This window comes from Lepisosteus oculatus, chromosome 29 (genome assembly GCF_040954835.1).
Source record: "Lepisosteus oculatus isolate fLepOcu1 chromosome 29, fLepOcu1.hap2, whole genome shotgun sequence".
NCBI classification, from domain to species: Eukaryota; Metazoa; Chordata; class Actinopteri; order Semionotiformes; family Lepisosteidae; genus Lepisosteus; species Lepisosteus oculatus.
The window spans coordinates 7595136-7610057 of NC_090724.1; the positions used below are offsets into that span (position 1 = coordinate 7595136).

The 14922-nt window shown below is 51.2% G+C and overlaps 1 protein-coding gene across 1 annotated transcript; it reads left to right on the forward strand.

The window, feature by feature from the left end:
• The first annotated feature begins 3000 nt into the window (after positions 1–3000).
• On the forward strand, positions 3001–8188 carry LOC102685416 (complement factor D-like). The gene is made up of 5 exons (XM_069185900.1): positions 3001–3295; positions 4228–4372; positions 4525–4669; positions 6398–6655; positions 7879–8188. Exons 1-5 carry the CDS (start codon positions 3232–3234, stop codon positions 8026–8028), a joined length of 762 nt encoding a protein of 253 aa, XP_069042001.1. The 5' UTR covers positions 3001–3231; the 3' UTR covers positions 8029–8188.
• The last annotated feature ends 6734 nt before the right edge of the window (positions 8189–14922 follow it).

The window sequence follows — 14922 nt, forward strand, 5'->3', positions numbered from 1 at the left end:
TATTCTTCATCATCATCATCATCATCATCTTATAGTGCCCTTCATGTAAAAAAAACCCCAGCGACCTGCACAAGAATCAGCCCAAGCCTAGCAACAGGTTAGGGTACACACAGCAATAAGAAGCAGGACAAACAGAATACCAGCCAGGCAGTTGCTCTGTGCTCTCAGTCTCTGGCCTGTCTGCTTCCCTTTTTTATCACTTTTCTTACTTCTGCCGTCAGACTGTCTGGGAGTGAAAATCACCAGACTGATGTTGTCACGAGTGTGAGCCAGACTTGTTCTGGAGGTCCAACACAGACAGCTCCACCTTACACTCACACACACGCACACACATGCACACTCAAGCACTCATGCCAACACACACACGCTCGCAGGCTTGCACACACATGTATACAAACACGCACAAGTATTCATGCAGACGCGCACGCACACTCCCACGTGCACAGACACACACACACACATGTTCACACACTCACTGACATGCACACATATGCACAAACACGAGCACACACACATGTTCACACATGCACACACATGTTCACACACTCACACTCGCTGACACGCACACATATGCACAAACACGAGCACACACACACATGTTCACACACTCAGTGACATGTACACACATGCACAGACACACACACATGTTCACACATGCACACACATGTTCACACACTCACACTCGCTGACATGCACACACATGCAAGCGTCCACACACTGCTCAGAGGTGTGGTGGACCAATACTGACGTCATTACCCTTTGACAGGTGTCACATACTGTACTCTGTGAGTGCGCGCAGGAAACAGCGATGATGTGGATTTCTGACACTGTGTGCTGTATTCCCCAGGGAGGAGCGCAGAAGTAAGATCGTGCTGGGGGCCCACCCCTCGGGGCGTGGTCTTTGAGATCCAGGCCTGCTACTCCCACCCCGAGTTTCTCCCTGATCAGGGCTTCGACAATGACATCGCTCTGCTGAAGGTACGCGAGTTTCTGCAGTCTGACTGCACTGATCTCACAGCAGCTGAGATACTGCACCATCGCATCCAGAGAAGGAAATACAGTACATATAGCTTATCTCGACTGGCAGGTTGGGAAAAGGAAAGCCCGTGGGCTCCTTCTCTTTCCTGCATTTCAATGTTGGTTGCAGCGAACGCTGAGGAAGGAAAGTAACATTGCAATGGAAGCCTTGCTCAGCTGCTGGTGAGTTTTTGGCCTGGAGTCGGCTGACTTGAGCACAGCAGGTTCTGGTTCCACGTGTGTCACAGCAGGGAGCTGAGGTCTGTCACAGTGCCGAGCCAGTGGCAACCTGCTGTGCTGAAAGAGCTGTTTCTTTTTAGGGACAACCATCAAACCATACAGCTCTTGGGGCGCCAGAAGGGTAGGAAGGGGAGATTATCGATGAGGAAAGTAGAATCACTTAGTGAATGGAAACAGACTGATATATTGGCCAGTAGCGATTAGGGTCTGGGCTTGTATCCTGGAATTGCGGGTTCCAAACCTAGGTGGAGACACAGCTGTTGTGCCCTTCAGCGAGGTGCTTCACCCGGAGTGTTCCTTTAAAATACCTTCTAGTGCAGAAGGGTACAAGTATAGTAGCTTAGGAACAAAGTGTCAGCCAAACTCTAACATTGTTTTTGCAGAAATCACAGCGAGAGAGCTCCAGAACAGGTCACAGCTTAAATGGGACTCTGCTTTTAATGGGAGTTATTGACAGAGGCTGGGGAGGGATAAAACAAGTTAATCTCACACAGCAGTTCTTGATTGCCATCATCACAGACAGTAGCTCTAAGATCACTTTATTGGCCCTATACAATTTTCTTGCATTAGGAATTTGTCTTTTCGCACACCCCAGCTTGCTCTCCATGAGACACACAGACAGGGAGAGAAGCTGGGGGTCAGAGCGCAGGGTCAGCCATTCGTACAGCGCCCCTGGAACAGCTGGGGTTAAGGGCCTTGCTCAGGGGCCCAACGGAGTAGGATTACGTTGTGCCTGTTACGTTGTTACCTGTTACGTTGTGCGCTGAGCGCATCTAGAAGCTACCGTGAGCTTGGCTGGCACTTTTGGTATAATGGTCCCGTCAAGGTCCGGTGTCGCAGAATTTGCACGGATTTACTTCCGACTGGGGTTTAGTCATAATGACATCTTGCTAATTTTAGCAAATATTAAATATATGAATCATTATAAGCATGTGTGGGATTGAGAGATCAAAGCAATGATGATTCCGTTATGAACAGTATGCGCTTCCGTATACCTTCTAAAATATTTGCAGCTTCCTCAGCGATGGCGATTTAAGGACCAAAAGGAGGACGCGTCAGAGTAAATTCAGACATATTATAACTTGGCTTCCAATGGATATTTCAGACGGCTTTTTCCACAGAGGAGCACGACAGGAGACACCATAAAAAGACGAGATGTTAAGATATAGGACATAGTTACAAGCATTTAAACCCAGAGAAGTTGTGTTAATGTTGTGCACTGCAGGAGCAAGGCCTCAGTGACAATACTGTGTTCAGACTGTGGTCGCCGCAACACTGTCATTTCAATACAAAAAAACAAAGCTGGCGATGCTCGGCATGTCCTGTGCATTAACAGGCTGGATGAACTGAACCTTTAAATCTTGGAACAGGGGGACCTAACTGAAGTATCCAAAATCCTCAGTACTACTGGCAACAATCCTCTTTCCTTCTTCAGGATAAGCGTGAAACGCGAGCCACAGAACACGAGTGAAAAACACAGGACAGCGCCCTTTAAAAAACAAAACAAAAGTTTGTAAAGAGCGATAACTTTTATTAACTTGGGAACAGATTGTGGGCTTGTGGCACAACAGATTGTGGGCTATCGCGAATTATAGTATCTCACGACTGCAAATGACCTCCTTTATAGCGGGTCCGTGTTCATCCCGCGTCTCCATACTCCCCCGCCTTCCTCATCCTCCTTCCTGCGAAGATGTGATGTCCGTGGAAGCGCGGCTGTGGTGTCAAATATCACCGCCGCTCATAACCCGCCTCGCAGGCCCCCCGACCCTCGTCCAGCGAACGACAGTGACCCGGCCAGGAGACAAAAAACCTGCACGCCGCACTTCTGTTTCCTCAATTATTCTTTTTCTGCCTCCAACCACAGAAAGTTTCGCCGAGACAGCGCTATTTTGTTTTCCACCCCTCCCTTTTCGTGGCGTATAAGACGGGACCCCGTCGACGGGACCCCCTTCATTCTCCAAACCCGCGGACACCATGGGACCGAGACACTACGCACTGCTCCTCGTAGCCGCTGCGCTGCTCGCTTCTGCACAGCTGGGTAAGGATCTGCCCATTTCTATAGGCATCTTTGAAATAAAAAAAGTGGTCAAATTCACTTCAAGAGTGAAAAACACTCCGCAGCAGGCTTGTTTTTAAGGCTTGTTAAAATCTGTACGCGGGTGGCTCATCTTTATTTTATTTTTAAGCAGGCCGACTGGCCGAATACGATTATCATCTCAATTACGAGCTATTTTAAGTATTAAAAGAACTGCAAATATACTTAACTCTACTTCGCGACATCTTTATGTTCATAATAACGCCAGTGCCTTGAGTGTGGTACCTAAAAATGCGGATACAATCTTTTGTTTTCCCCTCCAAAGATGTCACGAAAGCAAAACTTTCCAAAACAAAATTCTGTTCACACCCTAATTAAAACTGCAGGCGATATTTCAGTGACCACTATAGGCTTTATTACAAGCGGCTCTTAAAAATGATGCGAGTCGGCATTTTGCTCCCAGCGCTGCGTATTCCTGTACAAGCTGAGTGCTTATTTTAAATTTCTTTAGCCGACACATTTACTGGAGTATCCGACTGCGATCCGATTGCGAGACTGAGCTCTCCGCAGGTGCCAGGAGCTATATGGAATAGTGGATGGAGCTGTGAAACTGGGAAGGTTGCGGGTTCAAATCCCACTACCGCTATACCCCTGAACAAGCAATGCGCTTCGCCTGAATGGCTCCAGTAGAACTTCCCAGCTGTGTGAATGGGGGGGATGTGGTCCGCTTTCGATAAAAGCGTCGGCCAACTGAATGAACGAAGTAAGGTGGGGAAAAAACAGTCTGCAATCCAGGTTACTCAAGGAAAGGCATAGCAGGTGCGAAGTACAGATCAATCCTGAATATATGAATAATCCCGGTTTGAGAGGAATTCCGAGCTAAGGCATGCGGCTGCGGACTGAGACGTCCTGTGTGTGCCTGCCTGCGGGCCCAGGTGACTGCGTCATGGGCGGCGGTGAAGCTGTGGCCCACTCCAGGCCGTACATGGCGTCGATCCAGCACGACGACAAGCACGAGTGCGGCGGCTTCCTGATCTCCGGGCAGTGGGTGATGACCGCGGCGCACTGCTTCTCCGAGCCGTGAGTCCGCCGCTGCCGCCACCTCTCCGCCCACCCCCGCGTCCGGTTCCGTCTGCTGCGGCTCCGCGGCTCCCGTCCCGACAGGGGCCCGGAAATTAAAGATCATAAACGGCGGTCTGGGTCATTTGACTCATGGTGGGGTTTTTTTAAAGGTCCGACAAGAGCATCAGAGTGGTGCTGGGAGCCCATTCCTTGTCCACGCCGGAAGACAGCAAACAGGTTTTCAGCATCGCATCAAGCCACACTCACCCGGAATTCTCCTTGGAAAACTATGACAACGACATTGCCCTGCTGAAGGTAAAGGGTGCCCACCTCCTGAATAATGTTGGCATAGTGTGGTGTCAACTATATTGGGGCATACAGGGCTGTTCCAATACACTGCAGAGAGCAGTGCTGTTTCAGTACACTGCAGAGAGCACTCATGCTCCAGTACGGTGCAGAGAGCAGGGATGCTTCAGTAAAGTGCAGGGGAGTGCACTTTGCTATTTATGATAACCAGGGGACCTCATACAAGTATTCCGAATCCTGAAAGAGCTGTTCCATCGGACATCTTCAGAAAACAAGATGTTTAGATGTCTAAAGGACAGGAGTGAAAATTACATGGAAGTGCATTTTAACCTGCTAACAGCAGGCATGTTTTTACACAAAGGCTGGTGGGTGTATGAAACAAGTTACTTAGCCATGTTGTTGAAGCTGTTACCCTGGCTTCTTTCAAGAAATGTCTGGATGTAAATCCTTGGATCAATTAGCCAGTAATCATTAACTAATTAACCAAATGGCCTTGTCTCATTTTCTGTCCTTTCTGATGTCATTATGTCAGTTATGTAATTATGTAGTACTTTCCCTGTAACTCAGAAGTGATCCGGAGTGAGCTCATTCAGTTTCTCCTTGTGCATCCTGTGATCATTGATCCCTGTATGACATACTGCAGGCAGAGGAATCCCTGAAGCTGGATGGCAGAAGATTAAGTTTAAATTTATGATCAAGTTTATGATTAAGATTAAGAATGAAGAGGAAGAGGAAGGACAGAAAGTCCAGGGAAGTACCAGCCAGGGATATCTCATCCAGATGTTGCTGTACAGATGTGCAGACATGGGGTGGGCGAGTCTCTGCCTGGGAGGGTTTGGAGAGCACTCACGGGGGTGGAGGAGCGAGAGGGAGTATGGGGGGGGGTCAGACAGGTTTGCAGGGAGGGATGGTGGAACAAGTCTAAATTCTGTTTAGTGAAACAGTGCAGGGGAAGTAACAACAGGATGTTGAGTGTCAACGGTCTGTGCATGGTGAAACCGGACACTGTTTACAGCAGCACAGTGGCCTTCCCCTTTGAGGCCAGCTCCTGCAGGGGCTCCTTAGGACTCAGGACTCAGGGTTCAGGGTTCAGGGGGCTCATGACTCAGGACTCTCAGGGCTCAGGGGTTCAGGGTTGAGGACTAAGGACTCAGGGTTTAGGGGGCTCAGGGTGCTCAGGGTGCTCAGGGCTCAGGGCTCAGGGCTCAGGGCTCAGGGTTCAGGTTCAGGGCTCAGGGGTCAAGGGTTCAGGGGGCTCAGAGCTCAGGGGGCTCAGGGTTCAGGGGCTCAGGGTTCAGGTTCAGGGTTCAGGGGGCTCAGAGCTCAGGGGTCAGGGTTCAGGGTTCAGGGGGCACAGGGTTCAGGGCTCAGGGGTCAAGGGTCAAGGGTTCAGGGGGCTCAGAGCTCAGGGGGCTCAGGGTTCAGGGGCTCAGGGTTCAGGTTCAGGGTTCAGGGGGCTCAGAGCTCAGGGGGCTCAGGGGTCAGGGGTCAAGGGTTCAGGGTTCAGGGGGCTCAGAGCTCAGGGGGCTCAGGGTTCAGGGTTCAGGGGCTCAGGGTTCAGGTTCAGGGTTCAGGGGGCTCAGAGCTCAGGGGGCTCAGGGGTCAGGGCTCAGGGGTCAGGGTTCAGGGGGCTCAGGGTTCAGGTTCAGGGCTCAGGGCTCAGGGTTCAGGGGGCTCAGAGTTCAGGGGGCTCAGGGTTCAGGGTTCAGATCTCAGGGCTGCGCGCTGTGCTTTCAGCTGGACGGCACGGCCACGGAGAGCAGCGCGGTGAAGCCCATCGCGTTCCAGCGCGGCGGGGGCTACGTGCAGGAAGGGGAGGAGTGCAGCATCGCCGGCTGGGGCGCCACCAGCAACATCGGCTTCCGGCCGGACAAGCTGCAGCAGGTGGACGTCAAGGTCCTGAGCCGGCGCCTGTGTGGCCGCAGCGACTACTATGGAGACAAATTCACGGACAACATGATGTGCGCCGCCGAGAGCCGGAAGGACACCTGCGATGTATGTACAGCTTCCCGCCGGCAGGAAATCACTTCGTCGGAATGACCAAATATCAACCGATGAGCTAAACCGCGGGGACAGGGATTTCTGAGACGTAAAACTGAGGTCCCGGCTCTCTGTGGTCATTAAAAATCCCAGGGTGTTTCTCGAAAAGAGTAGGGGTGTTACCCTGGCATCCTGGCCAAATTTCCCATTGGCCTTTATCAATCATGGCCTCCTAATAATCCCCATCTCTGAATTGGCTTCATTACTCTGCTCTCCTCCCCACTGAGAGCTGGTGTGTGGTGAGCGTTCTGGCGCACTATGGCTGCCGTCGCATCCTCCAGGTGGGGCTGCACACTGGTGGTGGTGGAGGGGATCCCCATCACCTGTAAAGCGCTTTGAGTGGAGTGTCCAGAAAAGCGCTATATAAATGTAAGCAATTATTATTAATGATTATTATATTTGAGTATTTTTAATGGCTCCACAAAATTCTTAAGCTAGTTTTCAAATAATAGATACGTGGAAGTGTAAGATTATATAGATGTACAGATTGATGAGATTGATAAACTGTAGATTGACAGACGTACAGAAATTATCTGACGTAGTATTTTCAGGCAGAATGTTTCTGATGTGGCGTTACTGATTCCCGAGATTCCTAAAAGGTTGCCAAACAATTTGGTTGCTTTCTTCCGGTATTGCTGGGAATACTCTGGGGAGCAGCACACGGGTCAAGGGGAAAGGGACCCCTAGCTAACAGGAAACAGAGATCTGGAAATCGCCAGAGGGTGGGGTGGTGGTGCTGTGGTCAGCAGCACTGGGACCCCGAGATCGATTCCAGACCTGGGGTGCTGTCTGCGTGGAGTTTGCATGTTCCTCCCGTGTTCCTGTGGGTTTGCTCTGGGTGCTCCAGTTTCCTCCCACAGTCCAAAGACGTGCTGGGGGGGGGGGGTTAAATTGGCTCCTGGGAAAACTGGCCCTCGGGTGTGTGCGAGTGCGTTTCTGTGTCTGTGTGTGCCCTGCGGTGGGCCGGCGTCCCGTCCAGGGTGTCTGAAGTGGATCCAAAAAGGATGGCTAGTTGGAAATCCGAAGAAATCTCCTGCGTGATCACACGTCTGATTCCCGCCACAATGTTCCGGGATGCTCCTGTGTTTTCTCCCGGGCCGCAGAGCACTGTGACCCCCAGTTTTCAGCGGGGGGGGGCTCCTGTCCTCTGACCGGCCGTGTGCTTGCTTGTGTCCCAGGGCGACTCGGGCGGGCCGCTGGTGCACGGCGGCGTGGCGGTGGGCATCACGTCCAATGGCAGCAAGAAGTGTGGGCGCCCCAAGAAGCCGGGGGTCTACACCGTGATTTCGCGCTACGCCCAGTGGATCGACAGCACCATGCAGCAGTGACCCGCAGCGCTCCTCACGCCCCCACCCAGCGCCAGGGGAGACGGGGGGGCAGGGCGGCGGCCCGCTTTGGGGAAACAGAGGCGCTTAGCCTTGTACTCTTTCAGCTGCGCCTGCTTTGTTAACCAGCCTGATTAAAGCAATAAACTGCCTCTCATTGCAACAGGAGCTCTCAATGGCTTTATTACAGTGTGGCAAAGGCCCTGTGGAGGCACCTGTGGTTATCTGCACCGAGCAGTTGCTGACAGGGAGTGTCTCAACGATGAGGCTGAGGTGTTGCCGGTGAACTTTGCGAGAGCGCCCGCAGAGTAAAAAAATGCTCTGAACTTAATTAAGCGAAGGGTAATAACCAGACAGTAGATCGCCTGTTCGATATTTATCTTCATGGTTGTGATAGCAGTGTGAGTTTCGGCCCGAGCGAGGGGTACCACAGCCGTGCGCCTTTCCTGCAATCGGAATAAAATCGGACATCGGGGTATTCAGCCTTCTAGTGCATTGAGTTGTAGCTCATCGATCTACCCCCCCATCCAGCTGCTTCTTGAAAGATTGGCGCATCTCGGCTTCAATAACATATCTAGGTAGCTTGTGCCCCACTCCCTCCACTCTCTGTGTAAACAAGTGCCTCCTGTTCTCAGTTTCAACAGGCGGCGGTAACTTACAGTAGGTGGGGACACCCTGATCTCCAGCTCCCCTCAGTGTAGTGTAGAAAGACACTACTGCTAGATCTCCCATATCACAAAGAAGCCTGCCAGCGCTGGTGATGAGGTCATTAGCAGTTCCCATGTTTAAATCAGTATTGAGTGTCACGTTGTCCAGTCACCTCTTGGATTTCAGTTCTAGTGCACACAGATTAATACCTAATCAAGATGAATAGACATTCATTAGCAGCCAGCTGCCATATCACCCTGAAACACACAACTGGTAACCCACTGAAGCTCAGCAGGTGTGAACCTGGCCAGTACCTGGATGGGAGACTCCTGGGAAAGACTAAGGCTGGAAGAGGTGTTAGTGGGGCCAGAAGGGGGTGCTCACACTGTGGTCTGTATGGGCCCCAATAGCTCAGTGTAGTGTAGTGATGGGGACACTATACTGTAAAAAGGCGCCGTCCTTCGGATAAGATGTAAAACTGAGGTCCTGACTCTCTGTGGTCATTAAAAATCCCAGGGTGTTTCTTGAAAAGAGTAGGGGTGTTACCCCGGCGTCCTGCCCAAATTTCCCCCTGGCCCTTACCAGTCATGGCCTCCTAATAATCCCCCTCTCTGAACTGGCTTCATCACTCTGCTCTCCTCCCCACTGAGAGCTGGTGTGTGGGGAGCGGACTGGTGCATCATCCGGGTGGGGCTGCACACTGGTGATGGTGGAGGGGATCCCCATTACCTGTAAAGTGCTTTGAGTGGAGTGTCCAGAAAAGCGCTATGTAAGTATAAGCAATTATTATTACTAATATTAGTGCCACTATAAGCTTCCGCAGAAGACTCCACAAGATGGATTTTTTTTATTTTTACATTTCGACGTTGTATTAACCCTTGCGTTGTGTACTGAAGACACCCGGTAAATATGCGGTATTTCCCTACAAAACGGCTGAAAACACGGAAGTAAAATATCCGGTTTGCTTCATTAAAATACAAATCGCCTGATCCTCGCCCTTGCGCTCTGCGAGAGCGCCTTACCTGTAGTTCTCATGACCACCGGGAGATGGCGCTATTGCACAGCTGTGTGCTTCCTAAGAGAGCGGAGCTGATGTCTTTTCAAGACTCGCAATTAAAAGTCGGTTTATTCCCTGCAATTGTTCTAATGATATTCACAATTAATTGCTTTGCAGATGTCTATATTATCCAGTTATAACAGTTATTTATTTTTTATTAAATATTTGGTCACATCTTTCTTCAGCATATTTTTTTTGGGGGGAAATGTGAGTGTTAAATAATGGAAGGGCTATGTCCATGGTGTTACATATATTTTAAAACTTTCTGTGCATACATTTATGAGGCTCCTGAACATAAGACAGGCAGCAAACAAGAGCAAGGTGTTCGCCCTGCCTAACTCGTTTGGTTGCTAGTCGGTTGGTGTTTTAACACTTCTTTTCTTAGACAAGTGCGATTCATCAGTTCCAGACTCCCAGAATCCTCTCAGCAAGGAAATATCACTGTCTCACCGTCTGTCTCAAATGGTCGTAAACAGATCTTATCTTATACAATTATGTGGCGTATTAATAGCTCATCTGTAATTAGCTGTTAATAAACCACATAATTGAGCAATGCATCGGAAGTCACATGTCTTCAGTTAGCATAATAGTGCACTGTAAACCTCTGGGAAACACTGGAAACAAACTTTTACAACAACAACATGAAATTGGGGCATGGAGAATGGATGTCTGACACTTTGCAGCAGACATTTTGAGTCCCTTGAATCTGATATGCAGATGGTCCTTCATGCAGTCTGAGGTTCACCAACTCAGGTCCATTTTCGCAGCAAGGCCAAACCCCTATGCAACAACGAAGCCAGACAGAACAGAATCCGAAAATTCTTTTTTCATGCACTTTATTTGAAATAGAGAATTCCTCAAGTAAAACCCAGTCTTTCAAGGTCTAAGAGCTCTGAAAAGGATTCCCCTGCTATATCAGTGGTGTCAGAAACCACACTCTCCTGCTTCGCTCGTTTGCATGAAGACGTAAATCCCATCTGTTAACGGGTATCTGATTTAGCTGTGCTCTTACCTGTTCGGGACAATTCTGAAATTCTGAACGAGCTCAGTCTGCTGCCCTTCCCCTCTTTTTTTCAATAAAGACTTAAATAGCCTTTCCTTCGCAAAAAAAAATGCAAATCACAGCTGTGTCGAAACACAGAGGCAACTCTACGTCACAGTGCCACTGAGCGAGGCCTGAAGCACAGACACTGGCCGTAGGAGAAGGATAATAAAGAATATTTGAGGCGCAACTCAGGCTTTTCACACAAACTTTGAAAGCTGACCCACCAACTGAAGGACTAAAGAACTGAAGGACAGGCCGCCCAGAACGCGCTAAGGTCATTTCTGTGTTCCTGCTGCCTTCCGGAACATCCCCACTACCGCCACCCAGGCCTGTGGGTGCCTCAGCCATTCACAGCCCTGCTGCGCTCTGGGCACCCTGCGCCGGGTCAGGTGATCTGGCCCAGACAAGGTCAGGAAGATACAGGCACGCGCACAGCGGCTCTCAGGATCCAGGCAGCAAAGGAGCCCCCTGCCATGCCAGCTGTTATTCTCAGACTGTTCTTATTTTCCAATGAGGAATTGGCATAGGGCATAGAATTCTGGAGAGGAAGACTGTGGAATTCTCACTCCCCCGTCACGTTGAAAATAAGTACAATAAGATTTTATCGTTATATTAAATTTGTCGAAATTCTAAAGAAGTATGAAACTAATCAAGATCAGATCACTTTATTGGCCCTATACAATTTCTTGCATTAGGAATTTGTCTTTTCGCACACCCCAGCTTGCTCTCCATGAGACACACAGACAGGGGGAGAAGCCTGGGGTCAGATCACAGGGTCAGCCATTTATACAGCGCCCCTGGAGCAGTTGGGGTGAAGGGCCTTGCTCAGGGGCCCAGAAGAGTAGGATTCCTCTGCCGGCCGCAGGATTTGAACCGGCAACCTCCCAGCCACAGGCACAGATCCTGAGCCACAGAGCCACCACACTCAACCGCCCTGCAAAAACACTTCTTCCCTACATATAGTATCCAGGTTTTAGAAACATTCAGGCATTATAGTGAGAGCAGGCTAATCAGTACAGTCCCAGCAGCTGTGCTGAGCAGCAACTGATAGCGGGCAGTTTGCTATGGCTGACCCGGCGAGGGTATTATCTTCAAGCTCTGCGTGCGTCATCCAGGGCCGACTGGCTTCTCTGTAACTCTTCAATCCGGGCTGCAGCGCAGCAGAGCTCGTGACACGCGGGGTGAGAGCCAGGGTTACGCTGTACCGCCTCACCGTGGCCCAAGGTCACTGGGCTCCAGTACATTCCAGAGCTGTGCTCTTCGCCACCTGCCTTTCTTAAGAGCGCAGGAGAATTTACAGATCAGAGCCCCACTCGGCCCATCGCCCATAAGTGAGTAGCTGATTGATCCCAGGATCTTATCCTTTAAAGAAGCCAGGGTACCGGCTTCAACACCATGTTTGCTTAGCCTGTTCCCTACTCCCACCACCCTTTGGATAAAGAAGTGTCTCTCTCAGATCAGAACATTATTAATGCTACAACAGAAGAAAGAAAAGCTTCTGCTGTAGTGGCAGAGTCAAGGTTTTCCCTTGGTATCTGTATCGCCTAATTATCCTTTTAGAAGAAATGGCATCCACAGTTATGCAGTTATTGTTACATGTCCACATAATTTTGAGTTGCTTAGTCTCATGATTTAACCATGCGTTCTATAGCAAGGACTACTAGCAGAGACACTCCTCCTCATCCACTCCTGATGAGTGGCTCACCCACAGGGCCACTCGTTGTTAAACACGCTGTCAAGTTTTCAGGGCCCGAAGATGTTGCCCCAGTAGCCGAGCCAGCTAAGCCCAGCGCTGTCCCCAGCAGAGCTCGGCCAGCTCCACGTCCATTCAGACCGCAGGTGTGGAAAGTTTCTTCCTGACTATTGATCCAGTGGGATCTGATGTTGCTCTGCAGAGCCAGACCAGATTTTAAAAAAAGACTCATCCTACACCCTGTCTAATTTCCCTACTACCACGGAAGGCTCAGTCAGCCTACTGCGTGAGCATCTACATCAGGCCCTGCGTGAGGCCCAACCCTAGGCCATCAGCCAATGCTGTGCTTTCGTCCTGACTCAGTGTTATACCTGATGCTGTGACACCTGCACAAACACAAGGGCGCTCTTTCCAAATGGGCTTCATGCATCTCTCCAGGATATCTTAAAGACAGTCCCGCCTCCCCCAGCCCTGCCAGCCTCCCTGTCTGGTTTATCTCCACGCCCCACAGAGACCACAGCGGAGGATCTGCAGTAATTTCCCCCAAATGCGCAGTTATTGACACACATCCATGTGGCGGCTCCGATCCCCCCCCGGCTCAATGACTAACGACATTCCTGGGAGCTGCTTGCGCAGTCCAGTCCGGATGCCAGCAGACTGGAACTTTCCCCGGTCCCCCTCCGCAGCTCTGCGGAGGAGGTTCCCCACCGCCCCGGAAAAAGACCTCAACAAGCCGGATCAGGCTTGCCAGGCCTGCCTGCGCCACCCGGCAGAGCCAGGAAGCCCTCAGCGGCGGCCGAGATTGCGCAAAGCTGTGTCAGGAGAATTCCCAGACTGCACGTGGACCAGCGCAAGCCGGCCCGTTGTTTTCCTGCGGGCGCCTGGCTGTCATGTTCTCAGCCGCGGGTCACTAGTGGCAACCACAGTTCGTCAGTCTCAGGGCTCGCAAGAATTCGGCACCACAACCTCCCTCTGCCAGCTTTAATAACATGATAATCATTTCCTTACGCTTCTATAGTGCTTTTCTGGACCCTCCACTCAAAGCGCTTTACAGGTCATGGGGATCCCCTCCACCACCACCAGTGTGTACCCCCACCTGGATGATGTGCCAGTCCTCTCCCCCACACACCAGCTCTCAGTGGGGAGGAGGGCAGAGGGATGAAGCCAGTTCAGAGATGGGGATTATTATGTCAGGTTAACACCAGTACTCTGTTTGAGAAACGCTCTGGGATTTTTAATGACCACGGAGAGTCAGGACCTCGGTTTTACATCTCATCCGAAGGACGGCACCTTTTTTACAGTATAGTGTCCCCCTCACTATACTGGGGCATTAGGACCCACACAGACTACAGGGTGAGCGCCCCCTACTGGCCCCACTAACTCCTCTTCCAGCAGCAGCCTCAGCTTTCCCAGGAGCCTCCCATCCAGGTACGGGCCAGGCTCACACCTGCTGGGCTCCAGTGGGGCTGCCAGCTGGGAGCTGCAGGGTGATACAGCAGCCAGGTTTGATCCCACCAGCATCACCGGGGAGACCCACACCCTGCATGGCTCACTGCCATCATGCGCCGTCACTGTGTGCCAGCCAGTGTCACTGCAGTCTTTCTGTCGCTGATGTTACTGAGTGGCTGGTTTGGCCAACTAATAACATCAAAGACACGGGTTCGAGCCCTGTATGGGCCGACTGTCCCACACACAATTTGGATCGTGGGAGACTAGAACAAGCTAGGTTTTCGAAGCCAAAAGACTGGGTTCTCTCAAGAAACGTCTGGATGAAATCCTCCAGTCAGAACTATAGGTGCTTCTTTGCAAAGAGAGTGGTGGGAGGGGGGAACAAGCTGCCCCGCCACGCGGTTTGGAGCAGATACCCCAGGCTCCTCTCAAGACACAGCCGGAGGAGATCCTCCAATCTGACCGGGAGGCACTTCTTTACAGAAAGGGTGGCAGGAGCGTGGAACAAACCGCCCAGCCACGTTGTCGAAGCCGATAACCCTGCCTTCTCTCAAGAAGGGGCTGCATGAGATCAGGATATCACCTGGCGAGCGGGCGAGGTGGGATGAACAGCCTCCTCTCTTTTCCGACCTTTTTGATATTCTTATGACATCAGAAGCCGAGCCAGCTGGATGAGGGAGGCGCAGCCCATCACCCCTGACCCATCCAGACACAGGCTTGCTCTGAAAGTTACAATCCGAGCCCCGGCTTGACCCTTGGTCTGTTTTTCCCAGCAGGCTGCAGTCCCGGGACCAGGGGCCCGTGGGCAGAAGCTCTTCCGCCCCTCTCTTCCCGCGTGGGGCCACAGACACACGCCGCGGCGGCAGCTGGGAGCCAGCGGAAACGCCGTGTCTGACGCGCACATGTGTGAGCAATTTCTGCTGTTGTTGTTGTTGCTCTTGCCCGCTCCTGCCTTCGTCTTCGTTTTTTTTTCTTTCAAGCGAAGATCTCTCCCCCCCCCGCTGC

Coding starts and splice junctions, on each gene's coding strand:
- LOC102685416 (XM_069185900.1), top strand. CDS start 3,232: ATGGGACCGAGACACTACGCACTGCTCCTCGTAGCCGCTGCGCTGCTC. Junction 3,296..4,227: donor GCTCGCTTCTGCACAGCTGG/GTAAGGATCTGC, acceptor CTGCGGGCCCAG/GTGACTGCGTCATGGGCGGC. Junction 4,373..4,524: donor GCGCACTGCTTCTCCGAGCC/GTGAGTCCGCCG, acceptor GTTTTTTTAAAG/GTCCGACAAGAGCATCAGAG.